This window comes from Mesoplodon bidens (genome assembly GCF_964165515.1).
Source record: "Mesoplodon bidens genome assembly, chromosome: 8".
In the NCBI taxonomy this organism is placed as follows: domain Eukaryota; kingdom Metazoa; phylum Chordata; class Mammalia; order Artiodactyla; family Ziphiidae; genus Mesoplodon; species Mesoplodon bidens.
Window position 1 is genome coordinate 55,138,597 of NC_138165.1, and position 19,846 is coordinate 55,158,442.

General features: G+C 35.4%; 1 protein-coding gene across 1 annotated transcript in view; it reads left to right on the forward strand.

The window, feature by feature from the left end:
- The window catches only part of LRP1B (LDL receptor related protein 1B), a gene marked incomplete at its 3' end in the record, with an annotated part of 2,330,707 nt that overhangs the window by 1,340,579 nt on the left and 970,282 nt on the right, over positions 1–19,846 (forward strand). Inside the window, exon 26 of the mRNA XM_081243013.1 lies at positions 4,556–4,684. Within this exon, the coding sequence (XP_081099139.1) occupies positions 4,556–4,684 (129 nt within the window). The remainder of the gene's footprint in view (positions 1–4,555; positions 4,685–19,846) is intronic.

The following is a 19,846-nucleotide window of genomic DNA, read 5'->3' on the forward strand; positions in this document are numbered from 1 at the left end:
AACAGAGGCTTACTTAACAGAAATTTAATAAAATATCTTCAAGCACCTACCATGTGTTCCACACAGTGTTTATATTCACTTTATTTTTTGTCTCTTGAGAGTTAAAAGTTGGCTCTCCCCCAAAAGCCACATATATAAACATTAGATAAGCATTTATACAAATCAATTTCCTTTCCTTTTTTGATTGAAGTGTAGTTGATTAATAATGCTGTGCCAGTCTCTGCTGTACAGCAAAGTGACTCAGTTATACACATACAAACATTGATTTATATATTCTTTTCCATGATGGTTTATCCCAGGAGATTGGATATAATTCCCTGTGCTGTACAGTAGGACCTTGTTGTTTATCCATACTAAATGCAATAGTTTGCATCTACCAACCCCAAAGTCCCAGTCCGTCCCTCTGCCTCCCTTCCTCCCCCTTGGCAACCACAATTCTGTTCTCTGTGTCTATGAGTCTGTTTCTGTTTTGTAGGTAGGTTCATTTGTGCCATATTTTAGATTCCACATATAAGTGATATCATATGGTTACAAATCAATTTTCAATTCATATTGCAGTAATGACAGACATGAGACATGTCAACAATGGGATGTGTTTTGGTCAGTCACTAAAACTTTGGGTTTAATTATTTTAACCTCCTAAATATTTTATGTCTGTTATATAGCTGCAGTGTAGTAGACATTTTTTATCTACTAAGTTAAGTTATTAATAGTCATGTAATGTTCTTTACAACTTTTGCATTGGTAATTCTGGTGATTGATACTTGACAAATGCAATAATGATGAATATAAAATACTTATGTTTTAATGTCCTAATTTTTGTTTTTGTGAACGTTCTACACCAAATGTTTACTTTCCAAAATGACTCTACTCTGCCATACTGAACTATTTTAGGTTACTTCTTCATTATGTTGAATCCAAATATATATACATATACATAATGTTATATGTTTGTGTATATATATATATATGATATATCCACAATATAAACAATACATTATTTTATATGGTATTTAGAATCTATATATAGAAACATTGAATATAGAATCTATGTATAAAATTGAGGAATATCTGTGTTACCAGTACCACTAATAAACAGAATATTTTCAAAAGAAATTGGTACTTTGCTGATTACTTTAACCTTTTGCTTTAATGTTATAACTTTTATCTTAAAAATAGAATCTTAAAGTTGAAAAAAATCCTCAGAGAATATTTTTTAAAGTCCTCATGACAAAAGTGAGAAAAGTGAGACCCTGAAAAATTAAGTGACTTAGTTAAGTCTGCACATCTTTTTAGTAAAAGACTTGGGACTAAAACACAGATCTCCAGAGCCCACTTATTCTTATCCTAGAGAGGCTCATTGGTTTATAAAATACATCGGGCTTAAATTTTCAGTTTGTGTTTTTTTCATTTTCTGCATAATACAAATATTATAAAAACATGTATTATTAAATGTTTATCAGACCCAAAGGCTGCATAATCTTACTATAGGGGGACCAAACTGGTATATTTTATTTGACTGACATTATTCTTAAACCAACATTTGAAAATCAGAAGGTTGCACACAGAAGTTCAGACTTTATGAAAAAACTCAGATTTGTCAACACTAGACCCCTTACAATCACAAAGTCTGCCAGATATTAATAGTACCTCTGTACATGCACACAATTTCAAGTTCAAGACAACACCTGCCATTCACACAAGGTAGGCCAATATAATTACCTGTATCCTTCTCACTCTTTTGCTATACCTTACTCCTATAGGTGTCAGGATTTTCAACTCCTTTTACATGAATCTCTTTCTCCTGAATCTCTCTTTTAAATCTGTAAAAATCATCATAATCACTTTCTTCTGTTGAACATTAGTAAGGAAATACACAGCAATTTTTATGGAAGTTCACCAATAGAAGAGGAGATTTTTTTACTTTCTCTGCACTCCTGGATGGCCAGGTCTGAGCATCATTTACGCTTTCCTGAAGGCATTTCCAGGATATTCTCTGTCCTTAAAGGAAGAAAGAAGATGGTGCTACAAGTGATGACATGCCTGTTTCTTTGCAGCCAATTTTGTGGAGTTACATCAATGTCAGAACAGGGCATTCTGACTGAGGAGAAAGAACAAAAGAAATCATTATTCATATTGCTTTCCTGTATAGCATAATCACATATCAGAAAAACTAAAATAGGAACCAATAATAGTAAAGTTGAAAAAAATTGGTGAAAATATTATAGATAAGAATCATCTTTTATGCCACTAGGGGATGGCCTTTATCAAATTCAAGATTTAATTTCACATTATCACTGTGGACTTCACTCCAAATACTATTCTTCCTACCCCCAAAGCTACTTACTTCAAACGAGCTGTCTATAAATGCAGGCTATTACATGAAGCTAAAAAAAATCTGAGAGAAATGCAAATAAATGTCATACAAATGCATAGTTTCCCAATTTAAATGGTTGGCTACTCAGCCATCTTTTGCTTTTCCTTAGTCAACTCCTTTCTTAGCTTGGGGGGTCAGAGGATGGGGTTGAGAGTTCCGACCCTCTAAGTCACCTGTTTGATCTTTTTGGAGACCAGTCCCATTCTGAGAATATCTAGTAGCCCCACCCTGAGTCACCTCATTAGCATAGACTCTAGTGTATTTCACAGGGCTCGTTAGAAATAACAAAAGATACTCCTATAGCTCAGAAAATTACAAGGTAACTGAACTCTGTGTCAGAAACAGAGGATAAGACCAAATATATATTCTTATCATACCCAAGCAGTTTAATCCCCTTAACATCCTTCAAAGGAGGCTCATGGACTCCTCTCTCTTGCCTGCCTTTTTCATATTGGTATCCTAAAGTATTTTTCTGTAGCTAAGCTTTCCTGACTTTCCCTTTCTCTCTATGGGATCTAACCCTCTCCTATTTTTTAAATCTATTATCCATATACTATTGACTCTCAAATACTCCAAGACCGATCTCACCTTATATTATTGGTTCGATATTTCCAACTACTTATTAAATGTTTACTCAAGGATGCTCTACAATACCTCAAATTTAACACATCCAAATCAAACTCATTTTTTCCTCCCACGATACCTCCACTGTAATCTACACTTCTTATAAAATTAGACCACCATTCACTTCTATCACATCCAGTCAAACTTCATGTTATCTTTCTATTTCTTAAACATTTGAGTCCATTCCCTCTTCTCCATTCCCACTGCTACTGTCATTGTTCAAAATATTATGACTTCAAAATACAATTTCTTGTGTGAAATTAGCACATAGCTAATTTTCCAGGTTCTCTTCTCTATATTCACCAATCCATTTTTCATGACTTTGTTTAGTTTTAAAATACAAAGTTGATCATAAAGCTCATCTAATGAATGCTTTCCCAGTGCCTATGTATAATGTACAGCACTTTAGTTTAGCATACAAATAACTTCATTATCTCACCCAAAATGATTTTCCCAATATCATCTCTTACCATTTCCTCTTATACACCCTTACTCCACCTGACTCCTTATACTTCATTGAAATCTCTACTGTGTCATCCCAATGGCTTTTCACGTGCTGTTTTGTTTAACTGGAACACCTCTTTCCATCTGATCCATTTTTATTTAGTCTGAGGAAATCTAAATCATCCTTTAAACTCAGCTCAATATGCAGCCTTCACATTTTCCCTTCAAGTCCAAGCAGGTTCATTTACTTCTCTGTGTTTCTATTATAAATAGAGTATGACTCTATTATAAGGAAATGCATAGAAATGAAATTCTATATCACTAGACTTGTTTCACCTAGAGGTTGAAATCATGTTTTATAAATTTTGGGTTCTTCAGGGATTAGTATAATGCTTGGTGCACAGGACAGACTGAATACACATTTGTCTAAATTATTAGCTGGCAGAGTTTTTTTTTTTTTTTTTTTTTGCCCAGTTGGTTAAGAATCATTAAGAACCTGCTGCTTACAGAGATTTGAACAAGGTGCTGGAGGAAAAAAGCATTGCGAGTGGAAGTAGGGAAAAAATAGGAGGAGGGCCATAGATATTAAAATAAAAATTAATTAAGATAAAATTTCTGTTTACAACAAGTACTTAAAAGTTTCCCCCTTTTGATTTAGTGAGGGTGATTTACATTGCTTAGCTCAGAACTTTTATTTAATCTGTTCATTGAAAATCGTGTTTCCAGACTAATTCTTTGTCAAAATCCTGAAAAAGCCAGTGTCGTAAACACTAGAACTCTTCAGCAAATATTCATTGGAGTGCATTTTATACCTTTGCACAAATATCCAAGGACTTTTAGCCTATGCATCAAAAATGCAAATAAATTATCTTTTAAAGTAAAAGATTTGGTGTTAAGCTTGATCTTGTATCTCTGTAACTATTTAAATGACACTGAATTTTATGTTCAGTTAGTGTGGTTTTGAAAAGATGTATTGGAGTTGGTTCTTTCTTGCTTTTTTTTTTTTTTTAAATAGCCTATTTCCAAAGTTTGGAAAAAATGTTTTCTTCAGGGAGAAAAAAAATGCCCAACAATAAATCTGCTTAGAAATGATGTTAATTTACCTTTTAGATGAAGATGAATGTGCTGTTTATGGTACATGCAGCCAGACCTGCATAAATACGTATGGATCCTATGCTTGTAGTTGTGTGGAGGGCTACATAATGCAACCAGACAACAGATCCTGCAAAGCCAAAAATGGTAAGTTATCTAATTTTTGGTCCTTCCAGAATTTATTTCCTATTTGCAGTTTTTTCCATTAGAAATGTATATAGTAGAGCAATATGGACTTTGAAGAAATAGATGTTTTCTTCATTTTAAGGAAATGATCCATACTTAGAAAGCCAGAGAAGTTCTTTTAGTTGTCACTGATCACTACAAAACTCCTCCCATTACAGGAAGTCTCTAATGAACAAAAACCTGTTCAGAAGAAATGGATTAATTGATTTGAATTACACATCTCTCTCCTGGACTGTATAATAGATTTCTCACTGGTTTCTGTGAGCCTCTGCTTTCCCTCTAAAATTCATATTTCATGTAATAGTTAAAGTTATCTGCTAAAATATAAACCAAACCATGTCGTTATTTTGCTTAAAATCTCCCAATAGTTTTCCCTCATGTTGAGAATAAAACCCAAACTTCTCACAGGGCCTCTGAGGGCTAATGGACTAGTACCATTTACCTTTCCATCTCATCTCCTACTACTTCTCCTTTTATCACACCCCAGCCATACTGGTTTCCTTGTCCTTCAGCCACTTTGCTCTTGAGGTCTTTTCACTTGCTGTTTGATCTGCCTGTAATGCTTTTCCTTATGATAGTCACATTCTTATCATTCAAGTCTTGGCTAGAATGTCAACATTCAGAATGACCTTCTCTGACCATTCTATTTAAGGGTGTGTACTCTGTCCATCACAATCTTATTTCCCAGCTATACTTATTATTCATACCTATTCTATCACTACATGATTTTTTAGTTTTCTTTATAGCACTACCATTTGAAATGAACATATTTATGCATTTGTTTATCATCAGATTTACCCAGAATAATATAAGCATTATGAAAGTACAGAACTTGTCAGTTTTGTTTGCTGTTATATAATCAGTTCTGACCATTGCCTGGAACATATAGGTACTCAGTGAATATTTGTGGAAGGAAGGGAGAGATTGAGGTAAGGAAGGAGGGAGGGAGGGAGGAATGAAGGAAGGAAGGAAAAACAATGAATTGATTTTTCTTTCTAATTAAGATTACTATAATGATTGTTCTACTCTTAAGTATTTGAATTTCATGTTTCAAAACTGCCTTCCCTTTACTCTTATCTGCAAATAAAGCCTACTGTTTCTACATAGTGTTCAGTCTTAGTACACCCTCAATAAATATTGTTGATTTGCTAATGAAATAGCCTTGAGGTGCTGGTAATGATAGGATAACACTAATTTTTTGTTGTTTTTATGTGTGTGTGTGTGTATGTGTGTGTGAATTGAATTAGCTTGGGAATAATATAGGAAGATATTTTACATGGTATTCCATCTGGCATCTTCTCACTTCCTCCAAATCTGGTTTCATTTCCTGCATTTTCAAATTATGAAGTTTTGATAAATTAATGACTATCCCCTACTCCCTTTTATTAGCAATTGGAAAATTAGGCATGGGATGGGATTCTCTTTCCTGAAACCAAATTGAGCAAAGCATTGGATTTGCTCTGCAAGCTGCTGCTGTTTCCCTTTACATCGTAACCTCATGTTATAATTTCAACTATTTCTCTGAGATAGTATGTTTAATTATTTACAAAACATATTTGTATAGAAAATTACCAAGAAAGGAATTCTTTTACTTCTTAGTTTATTTTTTTCAATTGCTGACTTGGTTTATATGAAGCCCTATTTATTTTTCAGGGGCAATCCTCTAGAAAAATTAGGTCAAGTTATCTGTTCCTCTTTTTTTCCACCACTGAGAGTTCTGATTTAATATATCAATGGACTAAAGAAGTGGAAGGCTTTTTCTTTGCAGTGTCTTCTATTGATCCACACAATATTGCTGTGAATACACAGGGAGAGTGTAATGTAATAAACCCTATAAAAGAAGCACTTCCTCTCTTTCTACACAGAAAGGTTTCTGACAAAAAGAGAATGTAGTCAAAGAGGGATGTACATGATTTGATGACTCTAGCATTGATAATGGAATACATACGTAAATGCCTTCACCTCTAGTGGTTGGCTTGATGACAATATTGGCGTACATATTTAGAACAATACACAGTTTTCATGGGAACATTCCTGTGGTTTGTAGTTTTAGGAAAATGAGTAATATAGTAAATGAGTACAAGTCTATAACATATACTGACTAGTTCTAAAGGTCACATGGATATTTGAGCAATGCATTTGTATAATTCAAAGGAAAAACAATCAGTTTTGCTTTAGTTTTCTCATATTTGTAACAAATGTACAGGAGGATTTTTTTGCTTCCATTAGATTAAATGTATTAAAATTCCATTTAATACATCAGCTTTAAATTTTTCTGTGGCAATTTTATTTACTATGGTATTGCTGTGACTGAAAGGTGCTAGGAAAAAGTTATAAAGTAAACCCCGTTTGTCTTCAGGCTTTGACTTTCCTCTTTTCCATTACCTGCTGCTTAGATTAGCACCTCTTTTTTTCTTCCTTTAAAATTTTACCCTACTGGATTCTGGAACCTGACTTTCCCTCCAAGTAAAGCCAGAGTTCAAGGGATTCCAGAAGCTGGGATTGTGTGAAATTAGGGAAAGGTTAGAATGGGCTGACCCCAAACAGTAGATGTTTGTAAAAGATCCCTAGACTTTAGACAGAAAATACAACATAAATCTATCAGACCCAGAGGATACAGTGGACAGCTAGAACTGCACAAGAGAGGAAAGTTCTGCAAAAGCCTTACTAGATAATAGATGGGAAAATAAAAGTTCCTAGGAAAGGTAGACTTTTTTTTTTTTTTTTTTTTTTTTTTTTTTGCGGTACGCGGGCCTCTCACTGCCGTGGCCTCTCCCGTTGCGGAGCACAGGCTCCGGACGCGCAGGCTCAGCGGCCGTGGCTCACGGGCCCAGCCGGTCCGCGGCATGTGGGATCTTCCCGGACCGGGGCACGAACCCGTGTCCCCTGCATCGACAGGCGGACTCCCAACCACTGCGCCACCAGGGAAGCCCCTAAGGAAAGGTAGACTTTTATGTGAAGGAAGAGGGTGGCAGAGTCAGTTGGCTGGGAAGCTGCTTCTAAGGTGATGAACTAGTTCAGCACAAAATAATATCATGGGGCTGCCCTGGTGGCGCAGTGGTTGACAGTCCGCCTGCTGATGCAGGGGACACGGGTTCGTGCCCCGGTCCGGGAAGATCCCACATGCCGCAGAGCAGCTGGGCCCGTGAGCCATGGCTGCTGAGCCTGCGCATCTGGAGCCTGTGCTCTGCAACGGGAGAGGCCACAACAGTGAGAGGCCCGCATACCGCAAAATAATAATAATAATAATAATAATAATATCATGGTCGCTCCCCAACTAGTCACCCCAAAGCTTGCCTGTGGGATCTTATTTTCAATGTGACAATTGATAGTAAATAGGAAAATGAATTTAAGTTAATTGATTATCCCTCTTTTGTAGTAAAATGACCAAATCCAAGTAAAATTCATAAGCCCTAAGAGCACCTTTAAGAAATACCTCTAGTAGGGGGAAGGGATTTTAGGCCCTGTGGCAGTTAGGAGAAGAGATTAATGTTAGGCAGGAGGCCTTTTCATTCTTGATAATTCATGTAGTACAGACAAATTCTTTTCTTTTCTACACTTAGTAAGATTTTCCCCTGACTACTGAAATATAGAATCAAGTGTTTCAAAGTTGGGAAAATGTCAAAGGTAATCTAGTCCTATCCATGTGACATCAAAATAGGTGATTTCCAAATAGAAGAAAATCTACAGAACTCTCAGTATATGTAAAAAAAGATCATAACTTTATGCATACTTGATATTACTATGTAGTAGGAAGCATGCTAGAATGTGAATGTCATGATGGATTATTCATAACTTTGGAATGGGACACACGTTAAAAACTAGTCATTTTTGAATTAAATGTTAGGACCTGTCATTTGAAAAATAATGTTTTAAAGTAACTGTCGGGCTTCCTTGGTGGGGCAGTGGTTGAGAGTCCGCCTGCCGATGCAGGGGACACGGGTTTGTGCCCCGGTCTGGGAAGATCCCACATGCCGCAGAGCGGCTGGGCCCGTGAGCCATGGCCGCTGAGCCCGTGCGTCCGGAGCCTGTGCTCCGCAACGGGAGAGGCCACAACAGTGAGAGGCCTGCATAGTGCAAAAAAAAAAAAAAAAAGTAACTGTCAAGCATCTATAGGTATCCAGGAAAGCATCCTGTATATTTTTATATTTTTCAAAATTAGAGTTCTAATAATGACATCAAATCTGAAAATGAAAAGTTTTTTTGTTTGTTTTTTAATTTAGCTTACTTTCTTTTAACTGATTTAGACTGATTTTGTTATAGAAGTATGTGTTAAATGTGGGCACCCAGGAATGACAGTGGGCTCATGCAGAGCCTGTGAGAGTGAAAATAATAACTAAGGGTGTTTAATTTATGAACTGTTGGCAGTTTTGAATGAACTGATAAATTCAGGCTCCTTGGACTATACTTTTCAGTGTCCCAACCACTTGCTTAAGACAGGCATTTACTCCAGCATTCAGTTCTATGGAACCTATAGGCCTCTGTTGATTTAATCAAAGCAGTAGCAAAATAAAGAGCACTAAATAATTCTATGCTCATCATTGTTGAGTCACCACATTAAATGGTACCATGTGAGAAAAAGTACACCTTTTTGCCACGGAGCAACCAGAGTAATGAGAGAAGAGAGTCCATTAAATAACTTTGAGATTCTATTACAGCTTATGCTTTGCTGTTCACTGATTTGGGTGAGGGTAAGGGGAGATTTTTTAGGTGATGGAACTCTTAGTTGTAAGAAATATAAATTATAATCCCTGTGTAATCCATAGAAGCACACCTCCAAACAGTGTTAGAAAGTGTTTTCATAATACTCACTTTCTTTGCTGCAATTTAAAGAAAGAAAGAAGGAAAGAAAGAAAAAGAGAGAGAGAAATAAAACAAAATATAACTTCTTATGGCTCCTACTTCTAATCTCTATTGTCATCCACTAATAAATAGTTTAAAATTCCTTTTGAAAGGTTGGAGGAATCATCCATGGTTTTCTGTCAAGGCTGGCTCTGCTCATGGGGAGAATAGAATAGGCTGGTACTTGTATAAAAAGGGACAAGCCTGGGAATTAAAAAAAAAAAAAAAACAGAAAAAAAAAAAAAAGGGAAGGGCTTCCCTGGTGGCGCAGTGGTTGAGAGTCCACCTGCCGATGCAGGGGACACGGGTTCATGCCCTGGTCCGGGAAGACGCGGAGCAGCTGGGCCCGTGAGCCATGGCCACTGAGCCTGCGCATCCGGAGCCTGTGCTCCGCAGCGGGAGAGGCCACAACAGTGAGAGGCCCGCGTACCGCAAAAAAAAAAAAAAAAAAAAAAGGAAGAGACCCTGCTCAGAGTATCATACTAATCAGCCACTTGTGATGCTTGGAATTCAGTTATTAAAGTATAATTGCCTTTTTTTTCTTTTTAAAAGAAACACTCCATATTAAAATTTAAGTGTTCATAGGAAGAGTAACATATTAAGTCTTAGTGACATTGATAACTTAAGAAACTATGGATCAGATCTGTTTCAGTCTACCATCTGGCTAAGAATGGCTTCCCACAGAATGATATGTGATCATGTCTTGACAATGTGAAGATTCACTATTTAGAGTTTTTACTATTTTTAGATAGTCCAAAGGTCTAGTTCCTGCACAGTTTTTCATTTCATTGAGGCATAACTGTGAATGACACTTGATGACATGATGGTGTATGAGAAGCTCTGAGCTAGGAGCAAGCCTAGTAGACCAGCACCAGCATAGAAATCCAGATTTGTCATTTTTTACTCAGTCACATATGCATAGAGGAAATGATGTACACTATGGTAAGTGGTAAGTGACAGAGAAGTAGCTCAGTGCCTGGAACAGAGTATGTGCTGGGTAAATGCTTGTTGGATGCTGTAAGCAATTTCCTAAACATTCAGGAAGCAGAATAAGGGTATTGGGATATTGAGGATCAAAAAAAAAAAAAAAAAGAAAGTCAAAAGGCTGGAAGAGATTCAAAGGGTAATAGTTGTTTTTTGGGGGTTTTTTGTTTGTTTTGTTTTTGCCAGTTTCATCATGTTATTTAGGGTTCAAGCTGCCCTTGCTGTGGTAGAGGCATCAAAATTGGCTGGGGATCTCTGCATAATCTCCATAAATGTTCCCCTTCAACCAGTCCCCCCTCAGACAGACATGCAGTCCGAGTGTGTGTTTGCTGTGCAAATATAGCTGGAGAATAAGCGACACCACCTGCAATCAGGCAGTATATCCTAAGCCTCTATTCTGTACAAATACTAGGGCTTCACAACTCCCTTTGACAACGTGGCCTGGCCATTGAAAGTATTTTTCTATTTTTTAGAGTACCTCTACCCTATATCTTCTCTGGCCCTTTACTCAGTTGGAATTCACATTCCATGACAGGACAGGGCAAGGATTTCTAATGGAATTTCCATTACCCAAATTAAGCATCACACTTTTTTTTCTACCCACACAACTGTTAATGAGTTTGCCAGTATTGAGGTATAAAACTCCTCATGAATATTCTATGTCTGTTTTTGCTGGTTTAAAAAAATTTTTTTTTAAGTTTTTGATTTTTTATTTCCTGGAGGACATCAGTTTTACAGTCTAACACCTTTCTTGATATCTTAAAGCTTTTTTCCAGCAACAAATTTGCAAGATTGATAACAGTCTTACCTGTCACGTGTTTTATGTGTCATGACACCTTTGATTTACCTATGGTCTAAAAAAATATTAGACAGAGAAAAAATGCATGTCTTCCATTTTCTTTACCACTTAACATCTTAGCTGCAATCTAGCTGCAGATGTCTTTGTTTGGATATTAAGAATTATGTGGCAACATTTATGGGCTCTAGATTTGACAATCAGTAAACTTTGTTTTCACAAATGACACAATACATAAGTACAAATTTCTATCATTGTATTTTTTTATAGAATAGCTATTGATTGAACTAATATTTAAATCCTCAATATAAAATATGTAATAGATCATGTCATGTTCTACAATTAACTCCCTTTCTTTGTCTTAAAATTGGACAAATATAATGAAAAACAAAAAGAAATTAGGCACATTTAAATTCATAGAAATTACAAGTGGTTTAATTTTAAGATTACACATGGATATATAATTTTTCTATTGTTTTGTTTGAGAAAAGTGTAAGTATAGTGCTATTGAAATCCTCAGAAAACCTAAGCTTAAAACCTGGCAGAAAAAAATTTTTTTTTTCTAAGGGAGAAATTTTTTTTTCAGAGAATTTTCAAGGCATCCCCTGTATCAGTTGCAGTCAACGATATAATAACAGCAGTTAGAGAATGTCTCTTGAGCACTCTTCCCCCAGAGTTCATAGTTCCCCTTGACTTTGATGACAGATATTCTGCATATTCTCCCTAGTCAAGCTGCTTAATGTCATTTTAGTCCTGAGAAGAAAAAATCCATTGTATTGAATGCAGTTTTAAATGTGTGTGAGCATTTCTTCTTTGCACTAGGACTCACACAGCCTCCATCTTTGCTTTCCATGAAAAATAATACTTGCCAAGTTATTAGACAAATTATATCTTAACAGACTTTAGAGGTTTAGAACAACATACCATCAAATTACAAGGGATATATATCTAGTAAAGTAGCTACAAGTTTAGTATATAATCACCATTGAGTATTTAGAACTAGTCTGTTTTTTTTAATAGCAAAGTAGAATATTGTGATCTTAAATATAGGTTATCTATTAACATCCGTTGGCAGCCCTGTCAGAAAACAGTGAAATAGATTAAATGACCTTTCCCTTTTCCACCTCTAGATAATGAATTTTCAGATGTCTACCTCCTTCCTCCTTATTCTAAGATGATGGTCTTGTTTCATATTCCCCTGAGAAAATAGAAGCAGTCAAAAGATAACTTTCTCATCTTGAACTACATCTACCAATCTATCTGAATCTAGAGCTAATCACTTCATCCTTCTCTTATTTGAATTGAAGAACAAACTGACTTTGTTCCTATCTAAGGCCAATCCCAGCCTCTGTGCATCAGTATCACCTTCTCTCACCTGTACAAGAGGTAGACTCAGACAGTTGTCTTCTTGATTCTTTGAATCATCAAGATATTCTTTTCTCCTGGATCATTTCCATCAGTATACAAGGATGTAGTAAAGAGGCTGCAAAACAACCTCCTTTAAAACTGTATTTCTCTCCAGCTACCACTCCATTTTTCTTTTCCCGTTATAGAAAAACTCAGTGTGTTGTCTCTTTCTCTATTTTCTCCTCCGCCTTCAGTGGGTCTTACCTTCTTATCACTTACTTAAACCTCTGTTGTCAAGGTTACCAGTGACCTCTAGTTGCTTAATTACTCAATTATCAGTCCTTAGCACATGACTGATCCTGTCTCCTCCTTGAATACTTTCCCTTTTAAAGAGTGTATTCTTGGAGTTCTCCTCTTACCTTACTGGACATTTTTTTCCCCTCAGTTTATTTTGCTGCATAATCCTCATTTTGTCAGTATTTTCAGCATGACTCAGTGTTCAGTCCTTTGGACATCTTCTCTTCTTTTATTGATTTCCTAAGTGCTCTCATCCTGTATCATGACTTTAAAAACACATCCTCTTCCATGGTTTTATTAAACATCAAGAGACTGAGACTTGCCAGTTTTTACCACCAGCCCTGTGCGCGTTGTTGAACACCAGATTCAGTTGAATATTGAGATCCAACTTACCATCTGCATATGGAAATTTAATGGAAATATCACTCGATGTGTCCCAAGCTCTTGATTCTCTCCCCTAATAATGCTTTCTCCAGTGATGGCCATCTTGGTTAATGTGACCCCATTCACCCAACTGTCCAAGCCAAAATACTGGAGTCTCCCTTGACTCCATTCTTTCTCTCAAACCCTTTGTTTCAAACTTTTAAATATGTTCTGAATTGTACTATTTTCTCTAAAGAACAGCCTGCATCCACGTTCCTACCAATGCTTTACTTTTCTTCATAGAATTTAACTCTGCCAAAAAAATATTAAGTAGTATTGGTTTACCTGCTTATTGACTTTTTCCTCCACTAAAATGTAAGCTCTACAAAAACAAAAAATTTTATTAGTTTCGTTAACTGCCATATCTCTAGTATCTAGAGGAATGCGTGGCAGAAGCTAGTCATGCTCAATAAATCTTTGTTAAATGTATAAATAAATATGCAACCACTGAGACAGTATTTTCTTTCTAGGATACAAAAGTGGCTTTTTAAAGGACCCATGCTTTCAAACTGGAAATATTTTTAAAGTAATTTTTTAATGTTTTTTTTTATTGTAGTAAAAGTCACATAATATAAAACATAGTATTTTAACCATATTTAACTGTACAGTTCAGTGGCACTAAGTACATTCATATTGTTGTGCAACTCTCACCATCATCCATTGCCCCAATTTTTCACCTTTCTAAACTGAAACTCTGTCCCCATTATACACTAACTCCCCATTCCCCCTCCGCACCCCCACACCCCCCAACCCGTGGCATCTACCAGTGTACTTTCTGACTCTGTGAATTTGACTATTCTAGGTACCTAGTATAAGTGTAAAGCAATTTTTAAATGAGCCTATATCTATTATTTATTAAATTCAGTCATTACCAATTTATAAATTAAAGGGACATGTCTGAATTGGGAAAAATGTGCTTCTATAGCTAAAGAATTTTCTGTTTGCCACAATTAGAAAGGTGATTAAGAGATTCAAAAGTAGCCATAGGCCACCTCTCAGTAACTAATGTGAATTGACCATCCCTGGACTATCTGCTAATTTTAATATTAATTCAGTAACCTAAAATTTGAATGAATCATACTCTGAGATTTTGAGATTTACCAAAATAACCCTTCAATTTAATTAAATTTATACTTAATTAAATTCAGTATAATTAAATTTATTTCATGTTCCTGATTAAAGATCACAATGCATTATTTTTGTCATTTTACTTATTGAAATACACTATCATTCTTAAACTTAAAAAATCAGTAAAGTGGGAGGGAGGGAGACGCAGGAGGGAGGGGATGTGGGGACAGATGTATATGTATGACTGTTTCACTTTGTTGTAAAGCAGAGACTAATAAAAAAAATCAGTAAAACATCTTTAAAAACATTGGTAAATCCATATTCAAACAGCCCTTCATGTGTCATTCATTTATTGACCACTTACCATGTGCCAAGTAAGACCTTCCAGTTAGTAGGGGAAATATCATACTTCCTTGATCTGGTGGACCGACTCTTTAAGAAACAGGAAAATTGTGAGAGCTGCTGATTTGCAAAATGAGAACCTCTTTTAGTGTGTGTGTGTGGCACGATGTTATTGGCTTTAATTGTTTTTCAGAAAATGTTCCTAATTCCTGTGAAACAACATATTTCATTGCTTCTCAAACATCATAGTGAAGGTAGCGGTATTTCACTATTAACATCCAAATAACAAAAAGATTACATTGTTTTAAAGTCTGTAATTCAGGTTGATTGGTAGTTTACCTGAGTGAGTTTTCACAATGCCCAAGACAAGATTACAAAAGACAACACTGACCTAATATGCCAGCACTAAACTCATCATCTTCTCATTAAACTGACTCTGCTTTTTTTCCTGTTCCTCCCTATCACCCAAATCTCAAATTTCCACAGAATTTTTGACCCCATGCCCCTTATTATCTACATAAAACAGTCACTACAGTTTAAAACTTCGACTTTATTACATCACCCCATCTCTATGTAGGAACACAACACCACCCATTTTAGGTTCTTCTGCCTATTTTCTGAGAAATTAAAATAGCATTTCCCTGTTCAGTAATCCAGATATTCAATACCTGTGTCTATATAAGTTTTGTTTTTTTTACTAATAACCTTGTGTTACCTTCTTTATAATTAAAAAGATAAATACCTTTCTCGATTTATATGTGTGAAATTTAATGTGTTCCTGAACCTCTGTGGATTCTCTGGGGCTTACATTTCTCCACTGGCCTCTGCTTCCAATAGAAATGTCGGCACACATGGTTATTCTTTCTTTCTGTATTGCATCAATCTAAAGGAGAACAGAAATACCTTTTCCTTTTTACCTAACTCCTTTCCAAACTCACTCCAGAATACTACCACCAAGGCAGTGTATAAACAAGACTTTTACATACTACCTTCCCATCTGATTTGAATTATATTATACCACTTTAAAAGTAAAAGCAACAACAATTTCAGAAATTAAAAGGGAAATATACCTATCTTACTATATTCTACTCACACATATCCTATTCTATGTATCATTTCCCAGTTGATCTTCAAGATATTTTTGCTCATTATACTCTTTCTAAAATTTATACTGACTTTCCATTGCACCCCAAGTTAAAAATAATTTTATCAGGCTTCCCTGGTGGCGCAGTGGTTAAGAGTCCTCCTGCCGATGCAGGGGACACGGGTTCGTGCCCCGGTCTGGGAGGATCCCACATGCCGCAGAGCAGCTGGGCCCGTGGGCCATGGCGCTGAGCCTGCGCGTCCGGAGCCTGTGCTCCGCAAGGGGAGAGGCCACAACAGTGAAAGGCCCGCCTACCGCAAAAAAAAAAAAAATAAATAATAATAATAATAATAATAATAATTTTATCATCTTGATATTAAATGACCTGTGCAGTGTTTTCTCAACCTATTTTCTCAGCTACTGCAAGCTCTATGTGAGTTTGAATCTAGTTCTTTTTACCTAGTAGCTTTGTGATCGTAAGCAAGTTACTTAAACTCTAAATAACTTAGGTTTCTTACCTATAAGATATGGATAATATTAGCACCTAATTCTTAGAGATGTTGTGAGTATACAATAAAATGATAAAGATGAAGCTAGCTCCTAAAACATGCTCAAAAAGTTTACTATTGTCATTATTATGATGAAGTACTTTCACCACTAATGCATGTTGTACCCTCAGAAACTGAAAAACTGAGGTTAGTATCTTCCCAACACATCTTAGTCTTTCCCACATTTGTGCTTTTGTCAAAGCTGTTTGTTTCACCTGACTTCCTTTTTTGCTTCTTCTTCTTCAACTTTTTCTTTTTTAACCTCTGCATGTCCAATTCCTGTTCTTCCATCAAGGCAAACCTGAAATCAAATGTCATCATCATTAAGGAACTTTTAACTCTATTAAACAGATATGTTTTTGTACATTTGTGCTGCTGTAACAAAATACCACAGACTGGGTAACTTATAGATAACAGAAATTTATTTCTCTAGAGGCTGGAAGTCTGAGATCAGAATGCCAGCATGGTCTGGTAAGGGCTGTCTTCTGGGGTGCAGACATTTGTATTTTCACATGGCAGAAGGTGCTAGGGATCCCTCTAGAGCCTCTTTTATAAGGGACTTATTCATAAGGGTTCCAACTTTGGGAACTAAGAACCTCCCAACTGTCACCTCTCAGTACTGTCATCTTTGGGGGTTAGGATTTCAACATATGAATTTAGGGGACTCAAACATTCAATCACAGAAAGTTATATCTAAACATTCTTTGGAACTCAATGTTACTATACATGTTTTATGAAAGGTACCAAACCTGACTTAAAAAATATAGACTTTTATATATATTTAGAGATGTATATATATATATATATATATATATATATATATATATATATATATATAAATTTTTCTGTTAGTTATATCTTTCTTGAAGACAGACTGTCCTGCTGATCCCCTTCAGATACTAGTTGAATACCTTAGAGCTATAAATTCTAAAAAATAAAATAAAAAATACAATAAAGCATTTTTATCCAATCAGTTGAATTTAGTATAAATGCATTGTGACAATAAAAGGTAGTGCTAAGATAAATTACAGTATAGTTGTAGTAATTACATTTTCTTGCTTAGGTGAAAACTGTTTTTAATGCATTTTAATGTTTCCACATTCAATTCATATTTTACTTTTTCTTTTGTAAAATCTGATAAAATAGTTTCCTCTGATATTGGCACAGCATGTACTTATTCTAAATATCATTCAGTTCAGTAAAGAGATTTTTCCATTGACAAAATAGTTGAGGAAAGTGGAGAAACAAATTTGGCCATATATTTTTGGGAAATGAAAATATTTCAGCCCTGTGTCTTTTTTTCACTTATATGGTTAACTTTACCCACATTTTCAGTTTGGTTTAGTTGACTTTGGTCTATAATTGATTATATTATTTGAATAATGCTTTTTTTTCTCTTTTTTAAACTAGATAATTTCCTCCTAGTATTTCATATTCAACTTTTTTTGTTCATTGCATAATTTTAGAAGTTTTCTTTTTTTTAAATTTAGTCTCTTTATACAGATTGCTCTTAATTTTTATTGCATATAGTTACACTTCACTTCCCATGAGGGTTTGCATAATTTTTTGCTGCAAGTTGTTATTATTCTTCTCATTCTTCTCATTTCTAACTTCATCATATTTTCCTTATTATTAAAGACTTTATACATTTGTATATGATAAACTAAAAATAAAATTGTTTAAATTCTTCTTTAAGTTATTTTAAGTTTGTATTGGTTGAAAACCAATCCTTTGGGCTGTACAGATAACAGTTTTCCCTTTTCCCGTGCTTTAGTCTGGCTCTTCATTTTATATACTTTACATGGAAGTTATCATTTAACCTTTTAAACAGTTGAACCTCATTCTTTTTTTTTTTTCACATCTTTGAAATAACAGATATTGAGGTGCACATACCTAACTTCATTCACTGGAGATAATTGCTCACAATTACAGGATTAATTAGGGGAAATCAGACACAGTATAACTAGATAATACATATTTTTCTATGTGTATATGTGATATAGATACATTTATTATGTACATAAATATTTATTAGGCTTATATTTATTTTTAATTATCTGAATCCACAATTCCAATTACTTAAAATGCAACTAGCTGAATTAATATTCTTAGAATTGAATGGAAGAATAGGGAGTTTAAATGAAGCTGTAAAAATTAGTTTTATTCACTCTGAAAACATTTATTTAACATCAACTATATGTCAAAATCATATTATTATAAGTATATAAAAACATTTTTAGTATATTCTTGGCTATGAGAGGAGAAGGATATGTTTGCAAGGACATGGTTATAGTGGCTTGGAATTTAAAGAGATATTTTTTATGAATCTAGTCAAATGAGGTATTTCATGTTTCCAAGCTTCTCTTTTTTTTTTTTTTTTTTTGTGGTACACAGGCCTCTCACTGCTGTGGCCTCTCCTGCTGCCAGGCTCAGCAGCCATGGCTCACAGGCCCAGCCTCTCTGCGGCATGTGGGATCTTCCCAGACCAGGGCACGAACCCGCGTCCCCTGCATCGGCAGGCAGACTCTCAACCACTGCACCACCAGGGAAGCCCCAAACTTCTCTTTTTAATTCTCAGTTTTCCAATCAGTTTTTAAAATGATGACACTGGTTAATATAACATGATAGGAAAAAAATCACATTCTTATTATACACATCTCTATAACTGTTTGGGAGAGAAAATACTCTTTTTTATGCTGTTGATATATGGGTGGGAGTGAAGAGGATGAGGACAGTTTTCCTCCCCCAACATGAATCAGTTGACAGTCTATCGTAGAGGTTTATTCAACTTAAGTCTTGATTCTCTACGCCAGAGTATTGACTGAGGGCTTTCTTGTGTTCCAATCTCTTCTATGTGTAAGGTTAATATTTATTACTTCTCATTAAGTGTTGATGTAGGAAACCCTTTGACTGAAGTCATCTGATGTGTTTTCTAACTGTTCCTTCAAGGAAACTGTTCACTGACTCTAAGTGTGGCATCTGATATGAGCATCACATTTATTCTTATCAGTCTCTTATCATCATTACCCAAGCTAATGATGATCTTCACTTGGCATGTGGAAGCATGTAGTAATAATGCCCACTAGAGATCAGTGTAGTGCAGGTAGAGACGGATAACCTTTGTCAGGCCTATGCCCCCTTTCATCATGAAGTAGGAAAAAAAAAAAGATTTATATACCTAGCCCTAGATGATTTTTGTGGGTTCTTGTGTTTCAGTAGCTTCTTCCACTACCATATCAGGCCTTATGTTTTATTTGTCTTGTGTGGGAAACCATAGATAATAATTAACAGAGGCACATGAGTATTACTTCAGTAAAGCACATCACAACTAACACTAGAAGTATCCTTCCTCCAGTATGTCATTTGAATTTTAAAATTATATCAAACCATGT